The following is a 19,388-nucleotide window of genomic DNA, read 5'->3' as shown; positions in this document are numbered from 1 at the left end:
CACCAGGCAGGGGTAGCCAGGGCTTGCTGTGCTCCCTCACCCACATACATTTGCCTCCCTTACTGTCCCTGTCCTGGGGCTGACAAAAGTTCACCAAAGTGTAGGAATTTCAGTATTTTACTGCTTTTGCCAAGTCTGAAAGCTCACTATGATCACTGAGTTCTGCCTTGCACCCTTTATCTTATGATCTTTGCAGAGAAAGATGTTCTGCAGAATATCAGAAACCCAAGTGTTTTTACACACAAATACACGATTATCAGTGGGGAAGATCAATCAGTTCTCTCTCAGCAAGTGTGAGGAGGGTGTGTTTAGCTCCTGCTTTGTGTCTCTGTGTCCCCATTTTTTGCATTTGAATCACTGCAGCCTCTCCCTTGGTCTGTGACTCCACCTGCCAGGTGTGATGGGCTGGCACTGAAAACCTGGCTGCAAATTGCTTCAGCACCACAGCTCCTGCCTGTCAGGCTCAGAGTGTTCCCTGCATCCTCACACAAACTTCTGGCACAGCTGGAAGGGCAGAGAACAGAGAGGTCTGATGAGAAATTCACCACTGACTTACGTGGAGGAAGGTTCAAAGCAAATTAATGAAATGTTACCTGTTCATCCAGTCCTGTTTCAGATTAAAGTTATCACAAAGAAGCAGCTGCTGTTAGATTGTTTCTCTTATCATTATTTCACAGGATTATCTGAAACAGTTTCAGATAACAACAATTTCAGCCAGTGTTGTTTCTCTTATCATTATATCACAGGATTATCTGAAACAGTTTTAGATAATAACAATTTCAGCCAGTGCTGCAACTCTGTGTCACACACATTGTAAGTACTGACACCATTTTTGCAAGTGTACAATATTTTTCTTCCTGCAGCCAAAAACTTCCTGGTTTTTTTTATAGGCTAGTTTTCTTCCATGGAATAATAAAGAGGTATGTTTGCTTTTAAAGTGAGGTGTACCAGAAAGGTGCTTAAATAGTTTGAGATGCATTCAATTTTAGACCCACACAAATTTCAGGATGCACATTTCAGCAGCAGGCAAATAGAAGATTCATTTAAATGTAATAATGAAGGATGCTTAGGAACAAGGAATGTTACCTCTTTGGCCATGGTTTGAGTATCCTTAGCCCAGAATTTGACAACCTGCTCAGACCACATGTACCCCTCCCCACCCCTTCAGAACAGTAAATATAAAAAGGTATTATTGTCCTTTTTAATGCCAGTCCAGCTGTTTTTATCCCTCCTCTTTAGCAACATGCATTCCATTGCTTGCATTCATATGCAGGACAAAAAAAAAAAAAGGAAAAACCCAAAAACCCAGCCAGGTCTTTTGGGGCAAAAGGCAAATGTGACGACTCTGAGAACTTTGTGTTCTTGAGTAATGAAGATCTGCTCTGTTGTATTTCAGTTGTTTGTGTTTTTATGTGCATTTCAGGGAAAGTCACGAAATTTCAGGGACATTTGCCCTTCAACATGGAATCCCTTGGTTTTTCTGGATTACAATAACTTCTGGAGAACCATGGACAAGATGGGAAAAGAGGTAGGCTCTCAAAATTCTGTGTTTCCTACAATGCTCCGTGAATAAATTGAGTCCGTTTTTGTTTTGTTTCTAGCAGGGTTTTTTATTGCTTCTTTAATATATTAAAAAAAAAAAAAACAACAACAACAGAACAAAACAGAAAGGAAGCATCCATCAGAAAGATTTCTGTATTGCCCAGGAACTGTCAGAAATAATAGGTTTTCCTCGCTGAGAGTGGGGTGGACTTGTAAAGGTCCCTTCTAACCCAAACTATTCTATGATTCTATAAGAGGAGACAAAAATATCTGGAAGAGTCTAAGATATCTGAAAAAATGAGGTTGAACTCAGTGTAAGTATTTTCTCATGACAGAAAAAAATATTCCATGAGCTGTGAGATTAGAAGGGTTTTTTTCCCCTTCCCTATGACAGCATTTTGAGTAAAGATGATTTTTTTGGTTTTGTAGCTGCCTAAGCTGTGCTCCAGTTTGACTTCACAGTAACTTTATATTTAAAGTTCAAAATATAAGCAGTACAGCTGCAGCCCCTGGAGCATTATACTCTCTTTCAAATATTCATCAGTTTCCATATAATCTAGCAACAAACCAAGGGCTTTACATTATCAGAATCTTCAAGCATAACTCACCGTACTCCTGCCAATTCCACTGGTTTTATGTGGTTTTGCAGAATCAAATTTATGTATTACACTGCACATTTTTTTTTTCAGTAGTACATTTTTTAAAGATTTAGGGATATGGTGGTATCCTCCACATCATGCTACTTACATGCAAAGAATTGTTACTAAGAATTTAACTGCCTAAAATTTTTCAAAAGTATCTAGACATTTTTTCTTACTCTGCAATTAGCAGAGAGCCATAGGGGCCTTTGGATATTCATCTTGGAACTGACTGGAAAAAGAACTTTCCCCTCAATTTCTAGAGGACACCAAGACAACTAAATCGGAATTGCTTCTGGACAGGTAAAAGCCAGATGAGTGCCAGCACAAGGAAATGGTTCACTGGTCAGCCAAAGACAATTTGGTGGTCATGGTACAATTCATGCCCAAAGGTGTGAATAGAAATGATTCAATTTAGTGAATTTGTTCCAAATTTATATCCATGTGCAGGGAAAAAAAGTAACTCCTGGCCAACAATTCAGTAAAGCCTGTGCTACTCTCTAGCACACCAGGCAATGGTGAAGTACTGAATCATTCCTTGGATATTTCACCTCTGTCTCCAGATTCCTGTTGATGCACCATGGGATGCTCCACATGCTGAAGAATGGGACAAAATGACCATGAAAGAGCTGATAAATAAGATTTGCTGGACTAAGTATGTAAATCTTTATCTGCTTTGAAATTCCAGCTGTGAAATGATTGTGGCTTTTTGGGCAGATTCTGTGGTGCAGCTGAGGACAGATTGTTTGAGATGGGCTTTGGTTGGCTGGCAGGTGGCATCAGAGGTGCTGGGGGAGCCTGGGGTTTGCTTCAGCAGGTCCCTGCACACAGCAGTGGTGGTGTGGGCTCTTCCCACCATCCTTCCACTTCCAACCATTGGATCCTTGAACTCCAGCCAGCTCTCCTGTGGCTCTCTGCCTTACAGTGGAGTTTCCCATGAGACACTGACATTCAGGGCCTCGAGGAGGATGAAATCTGCCCTTCCAAATTCCAGGGCTGCAATTCTGCTGTGTGCTGTACTCCTCTCAGGATCTTAAATTCCACAATCTCATGACCACTGCAGCCAAAGCTGCCCTTCACCTTTGCATCATCCCACAGATCCTGTGGGATCCTCTGAGTAACAGATCCAGCAGAACATCCACAATAGTTGGTAGAAGAGGGCTCAAGGTCTTTTATCATCTCTAAAATGACCAGTGTGGAAACCCAGGGCACTGGGAATATTTCTCTGCCTGCTCTGGGGTGCCCTGATCCCCAGGGGAGCACTGACTTTGACCCTCATTCATGGGGAAAGTTTCCCAGACTTCAAGATGGACCAGAATCCACAACAGTGTGAAACAGATTATAGAGAGCAGTGCAGGTGCGTCACTTGGTGAGAAATTGAGGTTTTGGGACTTTTAGTATGTTGTGGATGGAAGCAAGATGGAAGGCACAGGGTGTTGTCCTGGGTTTCTTCTTCATGCTTCTTCCTCCTCCTTCTCCATGGGTTTGGGTGGCATTTTGTAATTGGGCAGAAAAGTCCCCATTGCAGCTCTGTGGGATCAGTTCTTGGGTTAAAAGGGAAAATGATCCAGGTGTCAGTTCTTCATTGGATAGTTTAATCTTGAAAGAGCTTGTACCAAGAGATTGTTGGCCATTTTGTGCCTTCTAATGAAAAGCTGCAGAACTCACAGTAGTGAGAGTTTTACTGTTAAGAAATAATAAACACCTGAGACTGAAAACGAATTACTGTCTCAAGTGCCTTCAATCCAGACCCAGAGAAACCCACAACTGCTACCCCCACAGACCAGTGTGAATAAATTTTTATTTGTACAGTGCAGTCTGTGAAGGACTGCACTGTACAAATAAAAAAGGAAAAATGTTCAATACATTGAAGTGATGACAACTGGAAATTTTCTTACTTTCCTTTCTCTTTTCAATCATTTCTCTTTATAAGGCAAAGAGAAGTGTGCTCTTATGAGCACTTGTGTCCCCACTTGCTGTGCCAGCCCCTGTGCTGTTCTCTAACATCTCCTCCCTCCTATTCAGTGTCTTTTATTGGTGTGACTGTGCTCTGTTTGCCCTTTCATTCTGGCTGCAGTTTAGTGCTGTGCCTGCAGCTTCCTGACCAAAACTCTCCATTTGAAATTCATTTTTATGGCTTAGGTCTTGCTCCAGCTCCATGGGAAATGCTGTACAGCCATTTGGACTTGCTCAGGCTCCCTGTGGCATTGGAGTTTTCTTTGCAATTAGTTTTATGAGCCTTTTGCCTGCAGACTTGGTTCCTTTGAACTGCTGTTGCAAGTGCACTGACTCTTTCTTTTCTAGTTTTTACTGCTGCTTTTAGCCATGGAGCTGGTGGAGCATAAGCAGGACTGGGTTTGTAGTGATCCCTCCTTTAACAGGCTTCTCTGCTGGGCAGCTTCTACTGCCAATGTTGTCAGTAAAACATCCAGTTTTAATGGATGTGCTCAGCTGAAATGCATTCAAAAACTCAGTAAAGACCCATTTTAGATCTTTATTTTTCTACACACAGTTAAAAAACAGTGCTTAAACAGAAAAACTCTTCCACAGCATTTTCTGTGTGACTCAGGGCCAAGATTACAAAAGAAGATTTGTTTGCCCTGTGTCACAGATCAGCATCTACTGATCCTGGAGACTTTTTTCACATTTCTTAGGCCTGAACCTGCTGCATCTGTTTAGTGTCTTGGTGCTCTCAGAATTGTCACAATTGTTCTTGTGTGCAGGCTGTTTTCACATCCTGGCCAGTGAAAAAGGGGTGAATGGACTTCATCCTTTGGGAAATGAGGTTATAAAAGTTTATAAGTTACATATTTTAGCCCAGATAACTTGCAAAGTTCCTTCCTTTATCAGATGATTATAAATTCATGTTGTTTCATGAAGCTTCATTGAAGTCAAAGTCCTTTTCCCTTCTTTGCAAAATGATCTCAATTTTCTTACAAATCTGCAGCCACAAATGCAAGAAATGTGAATAGCCAGATCCTCTGTTGCTGCTGCTGTTTCTCTGTTTATTTCAGAGGATGAACTGTGGTAGACAGGTGACCCTTTCCTTATTTTTATGGCAATGATTGCCAATTTGCTTTTCTCTGTCTGGGTTATTTACCAAGTCTGATTCTTGATTTCTCAAAGGATCGGTGCAGCAGTGTTACATGCCAGGTGGGGAATGTCCAGGCTGTGGGGCTGCTCAGTCCCTCAGGACCCACCAGACCCTGGAGCTGATGTGCCCAATGAGCTCCCCATGAGAAATGCAGAAAAGTTTCACTAACAGATTACAAAAAATGTTCTTCTGCTGAGAAAAATATTTATTCTGATTAATTGACTGGCAGCTGGGAAATTATTTAATGAGATGAAATCAGTGGGATTTCAAACTAAATGAGTAAATACTTTGGGAGGGAAGGAGATGCTGGTAGAAACCCATTTAAACAGACTCACTATAGACTGAAAAATTAAACAAATATTAACCAACTTGACTTTTCTGACTTTGGGAAAGCAGCCCTTGTTTAGTATGACAAATAAAATCCTGAAAGCAGTCAGGAAGTCATATTTTCTCACAGTCTTTTCCTGGTGCTGTGTCTCACACAGAGCTGTCAGAGACTTCGCCACGGTCTTTGTGAACGTCAACGTCACGTCTGAGCCCCACGAGGTCTCTGCCCTCTGGTTCCTGTGGTATGTGAGGCAGTGTGGGGGCACATTCAGGATTTTTTCTATCACCAATGGGGGCCAGGTACATAATGTCTCATTTCCTTCCTTCTCTCTTGAAACCGTAATGAGCAAGTGCAGTGTTGTACCCATCAAAACCCTGCAATTAATGAAAAGATGAGACCATGTGGCACCAGAGAGAAATGTGTTCTCATGGGGTGACATAACCCTGTTTAATGAAGGATTTTATTAGCTAAGATGTGGAATAAATTTGGGCTATTTAAACAATTGGGGGGTTTTCTGCTTTCACTTCAGCACAGTACTGTTGTTGCAGTTGTGTTGCTTTTTTTGCCAATTTATTTTCTATGGGTTATTTGGCACATTTGAATGTTTACAAGAGTTCAGAACAAGTGAACTTCAGAGTTAAATGTGGATGTGTTTTTGGTGCTGAAGCATCTAATGACAAGAGTTGGAAGTAAATAGCAAAAGGCCCTTCCTTCTTGGGTCAGCTCACATGGCAACAGTTTCCATCAACATCTGTCCATTGTGGTAAGGACAGACAACCACATGTCACGATGGATGTAAGCAGTGCTGATGCTGTCCTCTGGTAGAAGCCAGACCTGGCTAAGAGCCTTCCTCCTCAGGAGCCCCTCAGTCATGTTTGCTGTCCCACAGCAGCAGCTGCTAGATGCTACAGCAAGAGTTAAAAATAAAAGTAATCCCAAGATACTCATAAATGAAACATGTGGAGAAGGGAAAGCTACCTGGGAAAAGCATTTCTTTTCTTTGTAGCTGGATGGGAAAATCTGTCTTTGTTCCTATCATGCTTCCTTCTTCCCTCACCCCAATCAATTTTAGTTGAGCAAAAGCACTAAGGGTTTCTGGCTTAGTGGCCCTTCCAAGTCTTATAAAACCTGCTTGGGCAGCCATTTCAGTCTTTCAGCACAAAACTTTATGGATCCTTTCCTCTCTGCCAGCATCTTACATGTAAAAGGGAGCTGCTTTACCTCCTGCTGGTGGCTGGTAGATAAAAGAGGTTTTAGTGCTTCCCTTGGCCCTCTGCATGGACATTACAGGGAAATGTGTGGCACAGATTGTGCTTTCTTTCCTGGCAGTACTGTCTTTGTGTCTTCCCAGAGAAAACAGAGAGAGAAAGCTCATTACCTTGAGACCAGACTCAGTTAAAGATCTGTCTTGCTTATGGGCTGGCACAATATTTCATTTTAGAGTTGATTTCTTTGTCACACTTGAGGGTTTTGGTAGCGCTGTGGTGGGTAAAATACTCAGAGCCCATTTTGAATTAAGTGATATGTTTATTTTTGCTAGAAAGTCTGCATTATATGTGCATGTTCTCTAGGCTTAGAGTCTTTAAACCAGGTCATTAAGGAAGCCATTGCAAAAGTGGTTCAGTCAGTAATCCCCACTGAGGCTCAGGTTTATGCCCTCACCCTTCTGGAAGTCTGGGTGTCTCTATGCATCCTTAGGACTTGAAGATTTGGCCTGCAATTTCGTGATGGTGAGAAGAAGTCATATTCAATGTCATTGTGATTAATGCTGTTGATTTTTTTTTGTCTGTGTTTCTTTCCTCTTTGTTGTTTTAGGAGAGGAAGTTTAAAGGGGGTTCTGGTCAAATATCGGAGAAAATAATGGAACGCCTGAAAGGCAGAGTTAAACTGGAGAGACCTGTGATCAGTATTGATCAGACAGGGGATAATGTCCTTGTGGAGACTCTAAACCATGAGATATATGAGGTAATTCAATCAGAATAAAAGTAGAGTATGCATTTAGCAGGGGAATATATCTGCTGTATCTCTTAGCCAGCTGTAATCAGGAAATACCCATTTGTGTGTGTCTGTTTCTTGGACTATGCTGACACTCCATGGAACCTGCTTTACAGATTTATTTATGACTGGTTCTCTTCTTGGTGTTCTGCTACTTGGTTTCTGTCATTACTCTGACTTCTCTGCCTTAACTTTCTATATCTTCATATATTTTTATGTTTTAGTTCTGCATTGAGACCACTTCAAAGGAAGAAAAAATAACCTTCCTGTTTTTGTCTAAGTTTGTAGTTCACAGCACAGAAAAAAAAAAAAAAGCCATTTCAAACACCTTTAGTAAGATTTTGCCTCTGTACTTGGTGCTTTAAAATGCTCCATCAGCACATGATGACCCACAGGGCACCCATGGGGCAGCAGCAGCCCCACCAGCCTGAGAGCAGCAGTGTTGGGATAAAGTGTCACCCTCCAGAGTCCTGCACTGCTCCAGTCAGACCCAGGGCCTGTGAGAGGGATGGAGCACATTCAGGAAAGCTGGAATCATCATCAGTATTCCTTGTGCTGAAGTAATATCCTGTGAATGTGCACAAATGTGATTTTTTAGCATCTTACAATTGGGACAAATGTGGGTCATATTTTCCTGGAGATGATAAAGGCAGTTTTACCCAGGCCATAGGATGTCTCTTGCCCTATTTCCCCACCTGTCTCCAGCCAAGTTTCAACTCAGGTCTGTTTTTTCCAGCTCTGTGTTTCTGAAATGGCAGAATTACTTTTGTCACCTGGAAATCTGTGTGTGGGAAAGGCACCTTGCAGGGTCAGGAGTGGGAAAGCTGTTGGCAGCTATTAAGAGTGTCTTTCAAACCTTTCCTGTGGGATGAGCTCGTGGGGAGGCAGTGCCTTGTGCTGACTTTGTTCTGCATTTCAGAGCAAGTACGTGATCAGTGCCATCCCTCCAATCCTGACAACAAAGATTCACTACAAACCAGAGCTGCCACCAAACAGAAACCAGTTAATTCAGCGTTTGCCTATGGGGAGTGTGATAAAAACCATGATGTACTACAGGGAAGCCTTCTGGAGGAGGAAGGGTACGTGGGGAAAGCAGAGGACTTGGGAGCTCTGTGCAAATTTTGAAGCTCTGCTGTCTAACAATCAGGGAATAAATCCAAGGGAGGGTTAAATGTTCAAAACCCCAAAATCAAACATACAGAAAAGTGAAAAGTAAAGCTCCTTAGAAAAACAGAAGTCTTTCTCTGAGCTTGAGTGCATGCCTTATCCCAAAGATGAGTCCAGACCCAAGCAGGATCCCAAATCTCATAGCAGGTGGCTGAGGTGGGATGACCAAGAGAAGAAGCAGTGTTTCCCTGGGAAACCTTGCTGAAACCTGCAGAGCACAGAAGCATCAGCTTCCCTGCAGCATCAGCTGCCTTCTTCTCCTGCTGGGGACAGTTAGGTCGGCCAAAGAGAATTTACAGCAGATGACAAGCAGAGCTTAAGGTGTAAGCAAGACCTTTCCCTGATTTTAATCTTCTGTTCTGCAGACTTGATATCTCAGAGGACTGGGAAAAGTAGGTTAGCTTTTTGTTTAGCTCAAAATATTTTTTCCATTCTGTAATACTTTTTTCCTCAGCTTTAGCTGATACTATTTTCAGAACGACTTCTATGAACAGATTATTTCCACTTTCTTCCTAACAATACTGAGAATGGTAAAAATATTTCTTAATCAAAGTAATATAATTTTTGCATGTTTCAGGGCATAACCTGGCCATTGAGATTAGGCAGGAATATAGTCAGGCATTATCATCTAGATGAGATTTTCTGCATGTTCATCTGAAACATGTCCTGATGTGATCCTAGATTAGACACCCCATGCTTCTGCTGCATTACTGTTATGGAGCACCATTCCTAACAATCTTATCACCACCAAAATCAAAATAGTGGAGATTTGAGCCTGCAGTGACCAGATGTAATTACACTGGGTTTTGTTTTGGTCAAAGTTACTCATGGAATGAATCACCATAATTCTGACTAGATCCATTTATTTTTAATGTTTATTCTCCCCAAAACAGAAAGCCAAAGGGACTTGCAGCAATCCACAGAAATTCCTTGTTAGCTAACAATGGAATTTTAAAGATTTTTACAAGTCTGTGTACACAATTTCCCAGAGTCAGAGAGAAGAGAGAAACTGTTACAGAGACACTTCAGACACATAGGTGTTATTGGTAATAACAGAATTACTGTACAATTCCTTTTATGGATCATTTTCCCTGCTCATTCCTAGCAGAAACAGTGACCATCAACAAATTTTTCTAACAATCATCTTGGGGTTTCTTTCCCCTCAGGTTACTGTGGTTCCTTCGTCATTGAGGATGAGGAGTCTCCAATTGGAATAACCATAGATGACACAAAACCTGATGGAACTTTCCCTGCCATTATGGGGTAAAAGCTGCTGGGCCACACTCACAGATGTGTATTTCCTCCTGTAAGAGTTAGTAGGAGCAGGAGGGAGAGGGGAAATGACCAGGTTACATCAGTGTTTCCCACTTCCACAGTTGGCACAGATGGAGGAGAGCACTTCTGCAAAGCCTCTTGTGCCTCTCTAGTCCATATAAATTTTTGGTGAAGGTTCTGCTACAAACAGCCTAATACAAGGATGTGATTGGGAAAGATTTGCTGAATTCAGCTGTGGTCTTTTTAAGCAGTCACTTCACATTTGTTTGGGTTTTTTTGCTGTGGAGTAGATTTAGAAATAAATACCTGCCTTACCTATCTGTTTGAGCCTGTATTTGGCTTATGTTGGGCTTTTATGTTTAGTGCCTGGTCCAAAATGACAATGCAATTGTCCAAGAAATTCTCATTTTCTCCTCTCCCCACTGAGCTGAGGCAGGACAAGGAACATCAGCTGCTGAAGCAGGGAGGCAGCTGTGCAGTGAAAAAAAAATCAAGATTCTGTAGAAACTGACAAGTTAAAATATTACAGTTTGGACAAACAGGTGGGAAAATACATGACAGCATTGACTGGCTTTTAAAATAGCTGAAACCAAATGAACAAATAATCTTTACAAGTGTTTCCACCATAATCTGAGGTGACACTGCCAAAAAAGGCCAATATAAATGTCAGGCAACTGCTCCTTAAGTGTCTGGTGGGGAAAGCTCACCCCTTCTAGTGAACTGTACATGTTTATGGGCATGTTTAAGGCTTGAAAGCTTCCATGACCTGAGAGCAGCAGACCTCCTCCAAACCCCACATGGCAAACAATTTCCAGCTTTCTTTCTCCTCATGGATTTATGTGACTTTCTAGAAGAGTGCAGGAACATACTTCATCCCCTGGATATCTCCACTAGGGCCAGATGAACTAATTGTCAAATCTGTTTCCTTCAAGATGAATAAATATCAATCCTAGTTCTTGCAGGAGTGACCCATGGCACTGTGCAGTGCCTGTCAGAGCAGCAGGCTGCCGTCACTTACTCACACCAAGTGACACAGGCAGCTGCCTGCTGGACTTTAAAAGCTTAATAAAGCCCAGAATTTCAGTCCTTCTGGGTCAGACCTAGATAGGGAATGCACACCCTCCCTTTCAATTAACTCTGCAGGTTACCCTGCGCGGGCTTTTTCCCCTGTGTGACCTCCAATTATTTGATGTTGAGGTACGATGGCAAACATGCAGCTCATACATATACAGTAAAGAGCTTTACCAATCCTTTTTTAGAGTCATTTTGAGCCTGCAAATCAGCTGGGGTGATGTTCATATTCCTTCTTTTTGTTTTCAGTTTCATCCTTAGCAGAAAGGCTGTCAAGCTAGCCCATCTCAGCAAGGAAGAGAGGTAAGAGTTCAGAAGCTGTAGGTATTCAGAAACAAGTTGTTTATTTGGGACGCTTCCCCACAGGAATGTGTGTAAATATATGTGTGAATGTGCACATTTATACATGCTCAGTGCAATTACCAGCACTGGAAATTGGGGCAGAAATTGAGATTTTTAGCATAAACAGGCTGAGACACTAAAGCTAATATTCATCCAGTTATAGATATTTCTAAATTTCCAACTCCTGCCCACTCTTCTATGCTATGACTTGCCAATTCTGGATCTCTGTGTGAATGGAGAAGATTTTTCCAACCATGTTCCCAAACTACATCTCCACTGAATGATGCTTTAACCCAGGGATACAGCAGTGCTGATATGTCTCCTTTTTTTCAGATTCAGACTGGGTGAAAAAAATTTTAAATTTCTGTGTTTATAAAAGTATGTTTTCCCCATTAGTCAGTGAAATGAACAAACAGTACTTTCTAAATGTGCATTTTGGTACAGTGCAAGTGAAAGGGGAGCTCTGCTTAGGAATGTGAGCAGCATTCTTCAGCTCATATTTTATTCCCAGCTATAGTAAATCTGTAGGGATTTAATTGATTTATATTGCTTTTCTTCTGGTCTTACATCAGTGAACATGAGGATGAATTGGCTCTGCATCCTAAAATAGCTGTACAAAGATTTATTTTTTTAGAGCTCATTGCCAAAATCAACCTTCATTTCCCATTCCCTGGGTCCATTTTTGACGTAACTTTTAGGCATCAGCATTTGAAATATGTATGTTAAGATAAGAACTTGAAATCTGACTTGAAAACAAAGCCTAACCCAACTTTCTTTCCCATGTGTTGCAGTAATTTTGGGTTTTTTATAAGAAAGATGAGAGTGGAGAGGTTCCCCCCCACGCCCCCCCCTTTTTTTTTTTCTGACTCTGATTTTATTTTCATACAGGAAAAGGAAGATCTCTGAGGCATATGCCAAGGCACTGGGGATGAGAGAGGCTTTACAAGTAAGGAATTAATGCCTGGTTCTGTCTCTGTTGTACAATATTGTTGCTCCTTTGTTCTGGATGATGAGGGCAAAGTTCCTGGCACCTAAAATGTGTACCTAAAATTGCATGTTGGGCCATTCAACAAGGGGAGGACAGGACTGAACACAAGAAGAAAAGAGCTGCCAGTCTCACCCTGCACAAGAAAAGAGAAGGCAGTGCATGTTTTAATTTGTCCTGTCGTGTGCCTGTGGGAGACTGGTGTTTCTGTAAAAGCACAAAAATTTGTTTTGTGCAGATGGATAGCATTAGCCAGATGACATGGCACTCCTTTGGCAGGTATTCTTAGCCTGTTTTCCCCCTCTTCAAAAGAAAGATGTTCTTTATTTCCAGTTTCTCTGTCAGTGTTTCACTGTTTTCTCTGTTGAAACTCACAGCCTGTGCATTATGAAGAGAAGGACTGGACCATGGAGCAATATTCAGGGGGCTGCTACACAGCCTATTTCCCACCAGGCATCATGCATTCCTATGGAAGGTAAAACTGAGAGTGCTTTGCTTCCTAATTCACACTTCTTAGCTCATGTACAATGCTATACTTTATGCAACACACCCATGGCATATTTACAATATCAGGGGAACTTCAACCCTCTTTCCACTCCCCCACTCCCCAGCTAATGAGGCTATTGCTGTTTGCTTTACTAAGAGCAGAGTTTCTCTTGTGGCTTTTAAGGAGATGAAACACAGTCACAAAGGGACCTGCTAAAGCCACAAAACTTTTCCCCTCTGGATTATTTACAGTAGTCTGTGCTATGCAGTATTTGCAGTGGTTCCCCTAAGAGACCCCCAAGCCCTTGAGGACACACATCTTGGACAGATGAAGAGTCTCCAGTGATTGTATAGGTGGAGCATCAGGTTCAGGAGAGGCCCAGGAGCTCCTCAGCATCTCCAGCATGGGGTTAGACCCTGCCTGAGCTGTGATCACGTGGGGAGGAGCTGTCCCATGTACAGTCATTTATCTCTTGTCATTTATCCAAACACTCAGGCAGTGAGGGGTGAGGTGTCTGGCCTGGGGAAGCTGCTGTCAACCTGTCATGGTTAGACACTGGCACAATGCCAGTGCCTCCATGAGAATACTCTGTCCCTGGTTTCTGCTGTGAGATGTGACCAGGAATAAGCAAAGCAGGCTCCCACTTAGGAAAAAAAAAATTCTTAACTAAACTACAAGGGAAAGGGAAAAAAAAAGAAACACACAAGGAAAATGAAAACTTCACAAATACATCTCCTCCTCCTCCCCACCAAATTCCCAATACAATACATCCCCCAAATCATCGACTCTCAGTCCAGCACCACCCTTCAGAATACTCAATCCTCAGTTCATCAAGAGGAGAAGGAGTCCTTCTTGTGCCAATGGTGACCTCTTCCTTTCATGTCCAGCGCTCTCACCACTGAACATGGACCAGAGCTGCTTCTAGGGTTGACTTTTAAGGATGCTTCGTCCCACTCCAAAAAGGCACACTCTCAACTTTGGGACACCTGTCCCCCCCATATTTTTCACCCCCTGGGGCCGAGGGGTACCCACACTGAACCCTCTTGGTCCTGAGGCATTGCCTCCCCCTAGAATGCAGTCCCTGTATCACAAGGAAACATGGCTCTGTCCATGGCTACACAAAAAGAGTCCAGCATAAGCTACTCCATCATCTCTTCCACCTGAGTTCTTCTCTATTTCTCTCGTGGCCCATTCCCTCTTATCTCATCTCTATCTCTCTTCTCATTCAGCTCCAGGAGGATTAGCATTTGCAAGGTTTCCATCATCCAAGGAAAGGGTTAAAAATCTGAGGCTCTGTCTGTCCAGAACTCCCACGGCTGCCCAGCCGGGTACCTTCTCGCACCACCCCCCTTCTCCTTCTCGGCCGGGCACTATTGAATTTCAAGGTGGCACAAGCACAGGCACCAGCTCGCTCTCTCTGTCTCTCCTGGGGGGGGTGGGGGGTGGCTGCCCGATGCCTCTCAGTGCTCCTCCACCCTTCCACCCTGCAGGGGCCTTCCCCTCCCTTCTGTCCAGGGCCCGGCCTATCTCACCGGGCCCCATGGCTTCCCCTGGGCCTACCTCACCCGGCCCCATGGCTTCCCCTGGGCCTACCTCACTGGGCTGCATGGCTTCCCCTGGGCCTACCTCACCCGGCCCCATGGCTTCCCCTGGGCCTACCTCACTGGGCTGCATGGCTTCCCCTGGGCCTACCTCACCCGGCCCCATGGCTTCCCCTGGGCCTACCTCACCCGGCCCCATGGCTTCCCCTGGGCCTACCTCACCGGGCCCCATGGCTTCCCCTGGGCCTACCTCACCAGGCCCCATGGCTTCCCCTGGGCCTACCTCACCTGGCCCCATGGCTTCCCCTGGGCCTACCTCACCCGGCCCCACGGCTGCCCCTGGGCCTACCTCACCCGGCCCCATGGCTTCCCCTCCCCTGCCAGCCCGCAGCCGGGCAGGGGAGCTCTGAACCTTTCCCTGACCGGAACCCAAGAGAGCCTCCCGGGGCGAGCCCTGCTTTAACCCCGTGCTCTCAGAGGCAGATCCAATGTCCCAATGGCCACATTAGGTGCCCATATTAAAATCTGAGCATCCATTGGCCTAACCACAGCATCCCAGAAAATATATTTCCTGTCAAACCACCACACAACCAGACTGGGAAAACCTAATGGGTGATTACATGGGAGCCCTTACACCAGGCACATTCCCAGTGGGAGAATTACCTACAGCTGGGTTGGCTGGAATGCTGTGCAGCACTGCAGGGCTGAGGGACTGCCTTTATGACACTATGGGGGGAATGCAGCTCCCTAAATGCCAGGCCTTCAGCAGCCAGCCAAGTCCAGCCCCCAAATAGAAGCTGATATTGGTGATCTAGCACTGCAGGAGCATCATTCACATGCCACTGTAACAGCAGGATAACAGCAAAGCTGCCATGCAGAAGACATCAGTCTATCATCTGCACTGCATTGCTGCAGGCTGTTAGGATTATCCCTTACCCAGCACTAAACTCAGGCCTGTATATCTTTGTGTGGAAGCTGGGAACACTGATTCATGCCTCAGGTTTTTCTCTCTCTCAGATCCTGAATTTTGAGTGCAGAAGCAAGCGGGTGGTCCTGCAGGGACAGCTGATCACACCTCAGCCCAGGTCTGCAGGGATCCTGGACTGCTGAAGCCCTGTGCTCCATCAAAGCCATAAATTGCTTTTAGAAGGCTCATCACCCTCCTGTCACTTGTCCCCTGACATTCTCCCCTTGTTTTGAAGGATCATTCGCCAGCCTGTTGACAGGATCTACTTTGCTGGCACGGAGACAGCGACGCAGTGGAGCGGATACATGGAGGGAGCTGTGCAGGCAGGAGAGAGAGCAGCCAGAGAGGTACACACCCTGCTCTGCTCCCAACATCTCTATCAAAAGGCTGCAAAGGATTAAGTACTGCTGGGATAGTCTGATTTAGTGCAAAGGCTCCTAGAATTGGCACGGAGGGATACTAGAAAACAACATGACCAAAGCATTTTTATTTTTTAAACTTACTTTATTGGTTATTGAATAAAGTGAAGCCAAGAATTTCAACTAAATCGGAATATTACTGAACTGGAGACTTAAAGCTTATGCCATGTACTGCATGTCTAGAGGAAAAAACCCTCCAAAAACCCTCCAACCTGATGCTGCTTGTAGATACACTACCTCAATTTCTAACAAATTAATCACTGCATGTTTTAAAACTCATCTAAGTCATTTCAAATGCTCACAGCTATTTCCTGTGCAGATATCTGAAAATCTGAACATTGTTCTCATTTTTGATCTATCCCTTCTGCTTCTCCTTTTACAAGACAGTCCTGTTAGCTGAGCCTTATGAAATTGTAATGTGCAGCTCTGATAATGTCTAAATCTCCTCAGAATGACACACATTGGGCTGGGTTCCCAGTCACAGTGAAATCCCTTTACAACAACCTGGAGGGAGGGGAAAAAAGTATTTAAGGGTGCACATTGCAGTTACAACTGCATGGCAAAGCCACAGAGTTGTTATTTAAAGGAAAATCAGTCTTTTACTTCCATTTGACAGAATGTAATATTTGCCTTATAATCCTTATTCCTTGCTTTGTTTCAAGTCACCTAATTTCTCTTTTCTCCATGTCTGTGAGCAGTAGTTACAAAGACAGTGAGCTGTCTTCTGGAGGCATTCATTTCCCCTCCCAAAATCCCCATGATTGTTCCAATCAGTTTATTCTCAAGAAAAATCCTTGATAAGCTTTGTACTGCCTGAATAGGTGGGGGAGGGCTCCATAATTCTATGCTGTGAGAGCCTCAGAGTTGCATCCCTCCTCTTTCTATATCTAGATATATCCCTATATCTCCTCTTATCTATATTCCTTTCTAACAGGTTTTGTGTCCCAAGTGCATGGCTGTAACCTCACCTTGGTATTTCTCAAACTGCCTTGAAAAAAAGCTTTTTTTACTTTTACTCAGGAAAAAAAAAAAAAAACAAACCAAACCAAAAAACCTAAAAACCTCCCACAAAAATATTTAGAGAAGCTCTAGAAATCTGTGAAATCACTGTACATTTTCTGGTTCAAGGGACTTGCAGCTAGTCATAGTAACACCTTTTATCAATGTCACTTGCTCTGACTTCCTCTGTTTCTCCAACACTGGAAGTATTGTGGGTTATAATTTTTTCACATGGCACAAATAATTTTTTCTTCTAGGTACTGCACAGTATGGGGAAGATCTCCAAGAGTGAGATTTGGATGCCAGAGCCAGAGTCAAAGGTGAGCCAGAGAATCACTGTCACCCAGTCAGGCACACACCCCTCATCAGGTGTGTCCCTATTTCAGTGATTCCTGTGCACCCTGCTCCCAGGCAAGCCTTTAGTCACCTCACATGCTGATGGCATTATTTTTGTGAGTTGTCCAAGGAATATTGTTACCCCTGTCTGAAGGGTGGATGACTAAGAGCCAAGCACACCGATCTCAGAGTCTGGGGGACTGAAAAATGCAGCCTAATTCTGCCCAGTCCCAGTCTATGGTTTAAAGCCAAATAGAACATCATTCCAGCCACAAGTAACTCCATCTTCACTGTCCTGTGGCTGTTCAGGATGACAGAACACACGTCTCACAGCCATGACTCTTCTCCCTGCACCACCTGGGAAATACCTGTCACCTCCCCAGCCTCAGGGGGGCATTTACCACCTCAGGGTGAGGGGACACCCTGTGGAGTCACCATCTCCTCTCTCCCCCAGGATGTCCCAGCCCGACCATTCTCCAGGAGCTTCTGGGAGAGGAACCTGCCCTCGGCACCGGGGCTGCTGTGCCTGCTGAGCTGCACCCTGTGTGTCACCTCTGTGGCTGCTGCAGGGCTCTTGGTCTGTAAAAAGGGACTTGCTTGCCGGAACTAGCGGGGACCAGGGGGAGCTGCACACCCCCTCTCCTCCCCTTTCACCAGATGAGTGTTATTCTGGAGAGAAGTGGCATGGACAGCTGGAAAGAGCCAACAATTTTTCTCCTTGTGATTTTTCTTTTTAGTCCCATAATTAATGCATCGAATCTAACTGCAGTTAAACAGAAATAAATCAACTGTGGGGGCGTTTTTCACACTTGTCCATTTGGTTTTGGTTGGACATGATAATATCAATGATATATTCCTAATACAGGAAGGCAAAATGCAGATCACACCTTTTCTGAGTTGCAAAGAGGTCTTGGAGAACGCTTTTGTTTCCACTCAGTGCTTTATTTTTCACCACACAAGATAGTAAATGCCCTCATGCATTCACCTCAGAACATCCGAGGTTGTTCCCATACCATCCCCGCTGCACAGAAGAGATTAGCATGCCAATCAGTCCTAGAATTGCCAAATTAATTTTCAAATGCATTTGATTAATTATTAATCATCGCAATGTGAAATTTAACCCCGAGCTGGATGAAAGCAGGTAATTAGCACAAGGCACAGCACTGAACAGGGAGAGAGGGGGCATGGCTGGACTTCATCCTGCCCACTGCCAAGGAAACATCTGTGCACATCTGCTCTGCAGGGTGCCTGCCCTGAGAGCATCCATCCAGCCCAGCCCTGTGCTGCCACAGCACAGTGAAGTGAATTAGCCAAGTTAAATTCCTCCCACTTGCAGCAGGTGCTGGCTGTTATTTTCCAAATGGCAGCAGCTTCCTGATTCCCTGTCCATTTACTGCCCCTCATTTTGCTGCTAATCCATAGCCCCTTCTTCTAATAAGGAGAACTGTATTTGAGGCTCGAATTACTGCCTTGTAAATTACAGTAATTGGATGCATCTGCCTGTTCCACTCTTATTATGTACATGATACTCTTAAAATAATCACTTTAGTGTTTGACTGAAGTCTGGAATGTATGTTTCACAATGTGCCATCATTATGTGATCTTTTTGCCATGAATTTTGAGCGTTGTACGTGTCCATGAGCTCAGCTGTCGTTCAACATGGGTGAAATGTGCCTTTCAATAGTCCTGAAACCTTGATCTTCTTATAAACTTTTCTTCAGATTCTGCCTTGCTTGGTTTTTTGTGAGTTTCCTGAGTTGCTGATTGACTCGAGGGCTCCCTGCTGAGTGTGCTCTCCCCAGCTCCAGCCATTGCTGAGCAGGAATTCCTGTGCACAAGGAGTACCCTGGGCATGCAGCCTGGCACAGCCACTGTGCCTCCTCAGGGAGGGAGCACAGGCTGCTGAGGAGCCTTTTGTGGTCTGAAATAGTTCTACACTGCCACATGCATTTCCACCATCTGAAAAACACTGCCTGTACCTGTTCAAAAATAATTTATCCATAGGTGTATTTGTAGCAATTACAGCCATTCATTTTCAGGCTTGACATCAGAACTTCTGTGTGCACATGTAAAAGGGACCCCAAATCATCTGCAATACACCCATGAGCCAGCACTGTCCAGCTTCACTTTTCACCTTTTCCACACACGTTTCTTTTGAAATTACTTTGGGGTTTGAAATACCAATGCAATTCAGCCGAATTA

The 19,388-nt window shown here is 44.0% G+C and overlaps 1 protein-coding gene across 1 annotated transcript in view; it reads left to right on the top strand.

Annotated features, from left to right (window-relative positions):
- The window catches only part of LOC139591566 (amine oxidase [flavin-containing] A-like), a 36,649-nt gene extending 17,735 nt beyond the window's left edge, over positions 1-18,914 (top strand). Inside the window, exons 4-15 of the mRNA XM_071430264.1 lie at positions 1,424-1,528; positions 2,744-2,835; positions 5,760-5,901; positions 7,418-7,567; positions 8,517-8,676; positions 9,931-10,027; positions 11,360-11,413; positions 12,341-12,398; positions 12,815-12,912; positions 15,668-15,779; positions 17,108-17,170; positions 17,641-18,914. Of these exons, the coding sequence (XP_071286365.1) occupies positions 1,424-1,528; positions 2,744-2,835; positions 5,760-5,901; positions 7,418-7,567; positions 8,517-8,676; positions 9,931-10,027; positions 11,360-11,413; positions 12,341-12,398; positions 12,815-12,912; positions 15,668-15,779; positions 17,108-17,170; positions 17,641-17,796 (1,287 nt within the window). The 3' untranslated portion in view covers positions 17,797-18,914. The remainder of the gene's footprint in view (positions 1-1,423; positions 1,529-2,743; positions 2,836-5,759; positions 5,902-7,417; positions 7,568-8,516; positions 8,677-9,930; positions 10,028-11,359; positions 11,414-12,340; positions 12,399-12,814; positions 12,913-15,667; positions 15,780-17,107; positions 17,171-17,640) is intronic.
- Positions 18,915-19,388: the final 474 nt, after the last annotated feature.

This window comes from Agelaius tricolor, unplaced genomic scaffold, assembly GCF_023055355.1.
Source record: "Agelaius tricolor isolate 1412-34295 unplaced genomic scaffold, bAgeTri1.0.p SCAF_7, whole genome shotgun sequence".
In the NCBI taxonomy this organism is placed as follows: Eukaryota; Metazoa; Chordata; class Aves; order Passeriformes; family Icteridae; genus Agelaius; species Agelaius tricolor.
The sequence above is the reverse complement of the archived record's forward strand: the minus strand, read 5'-3'. Positions and strand labels throughout refer to the sequence as shown.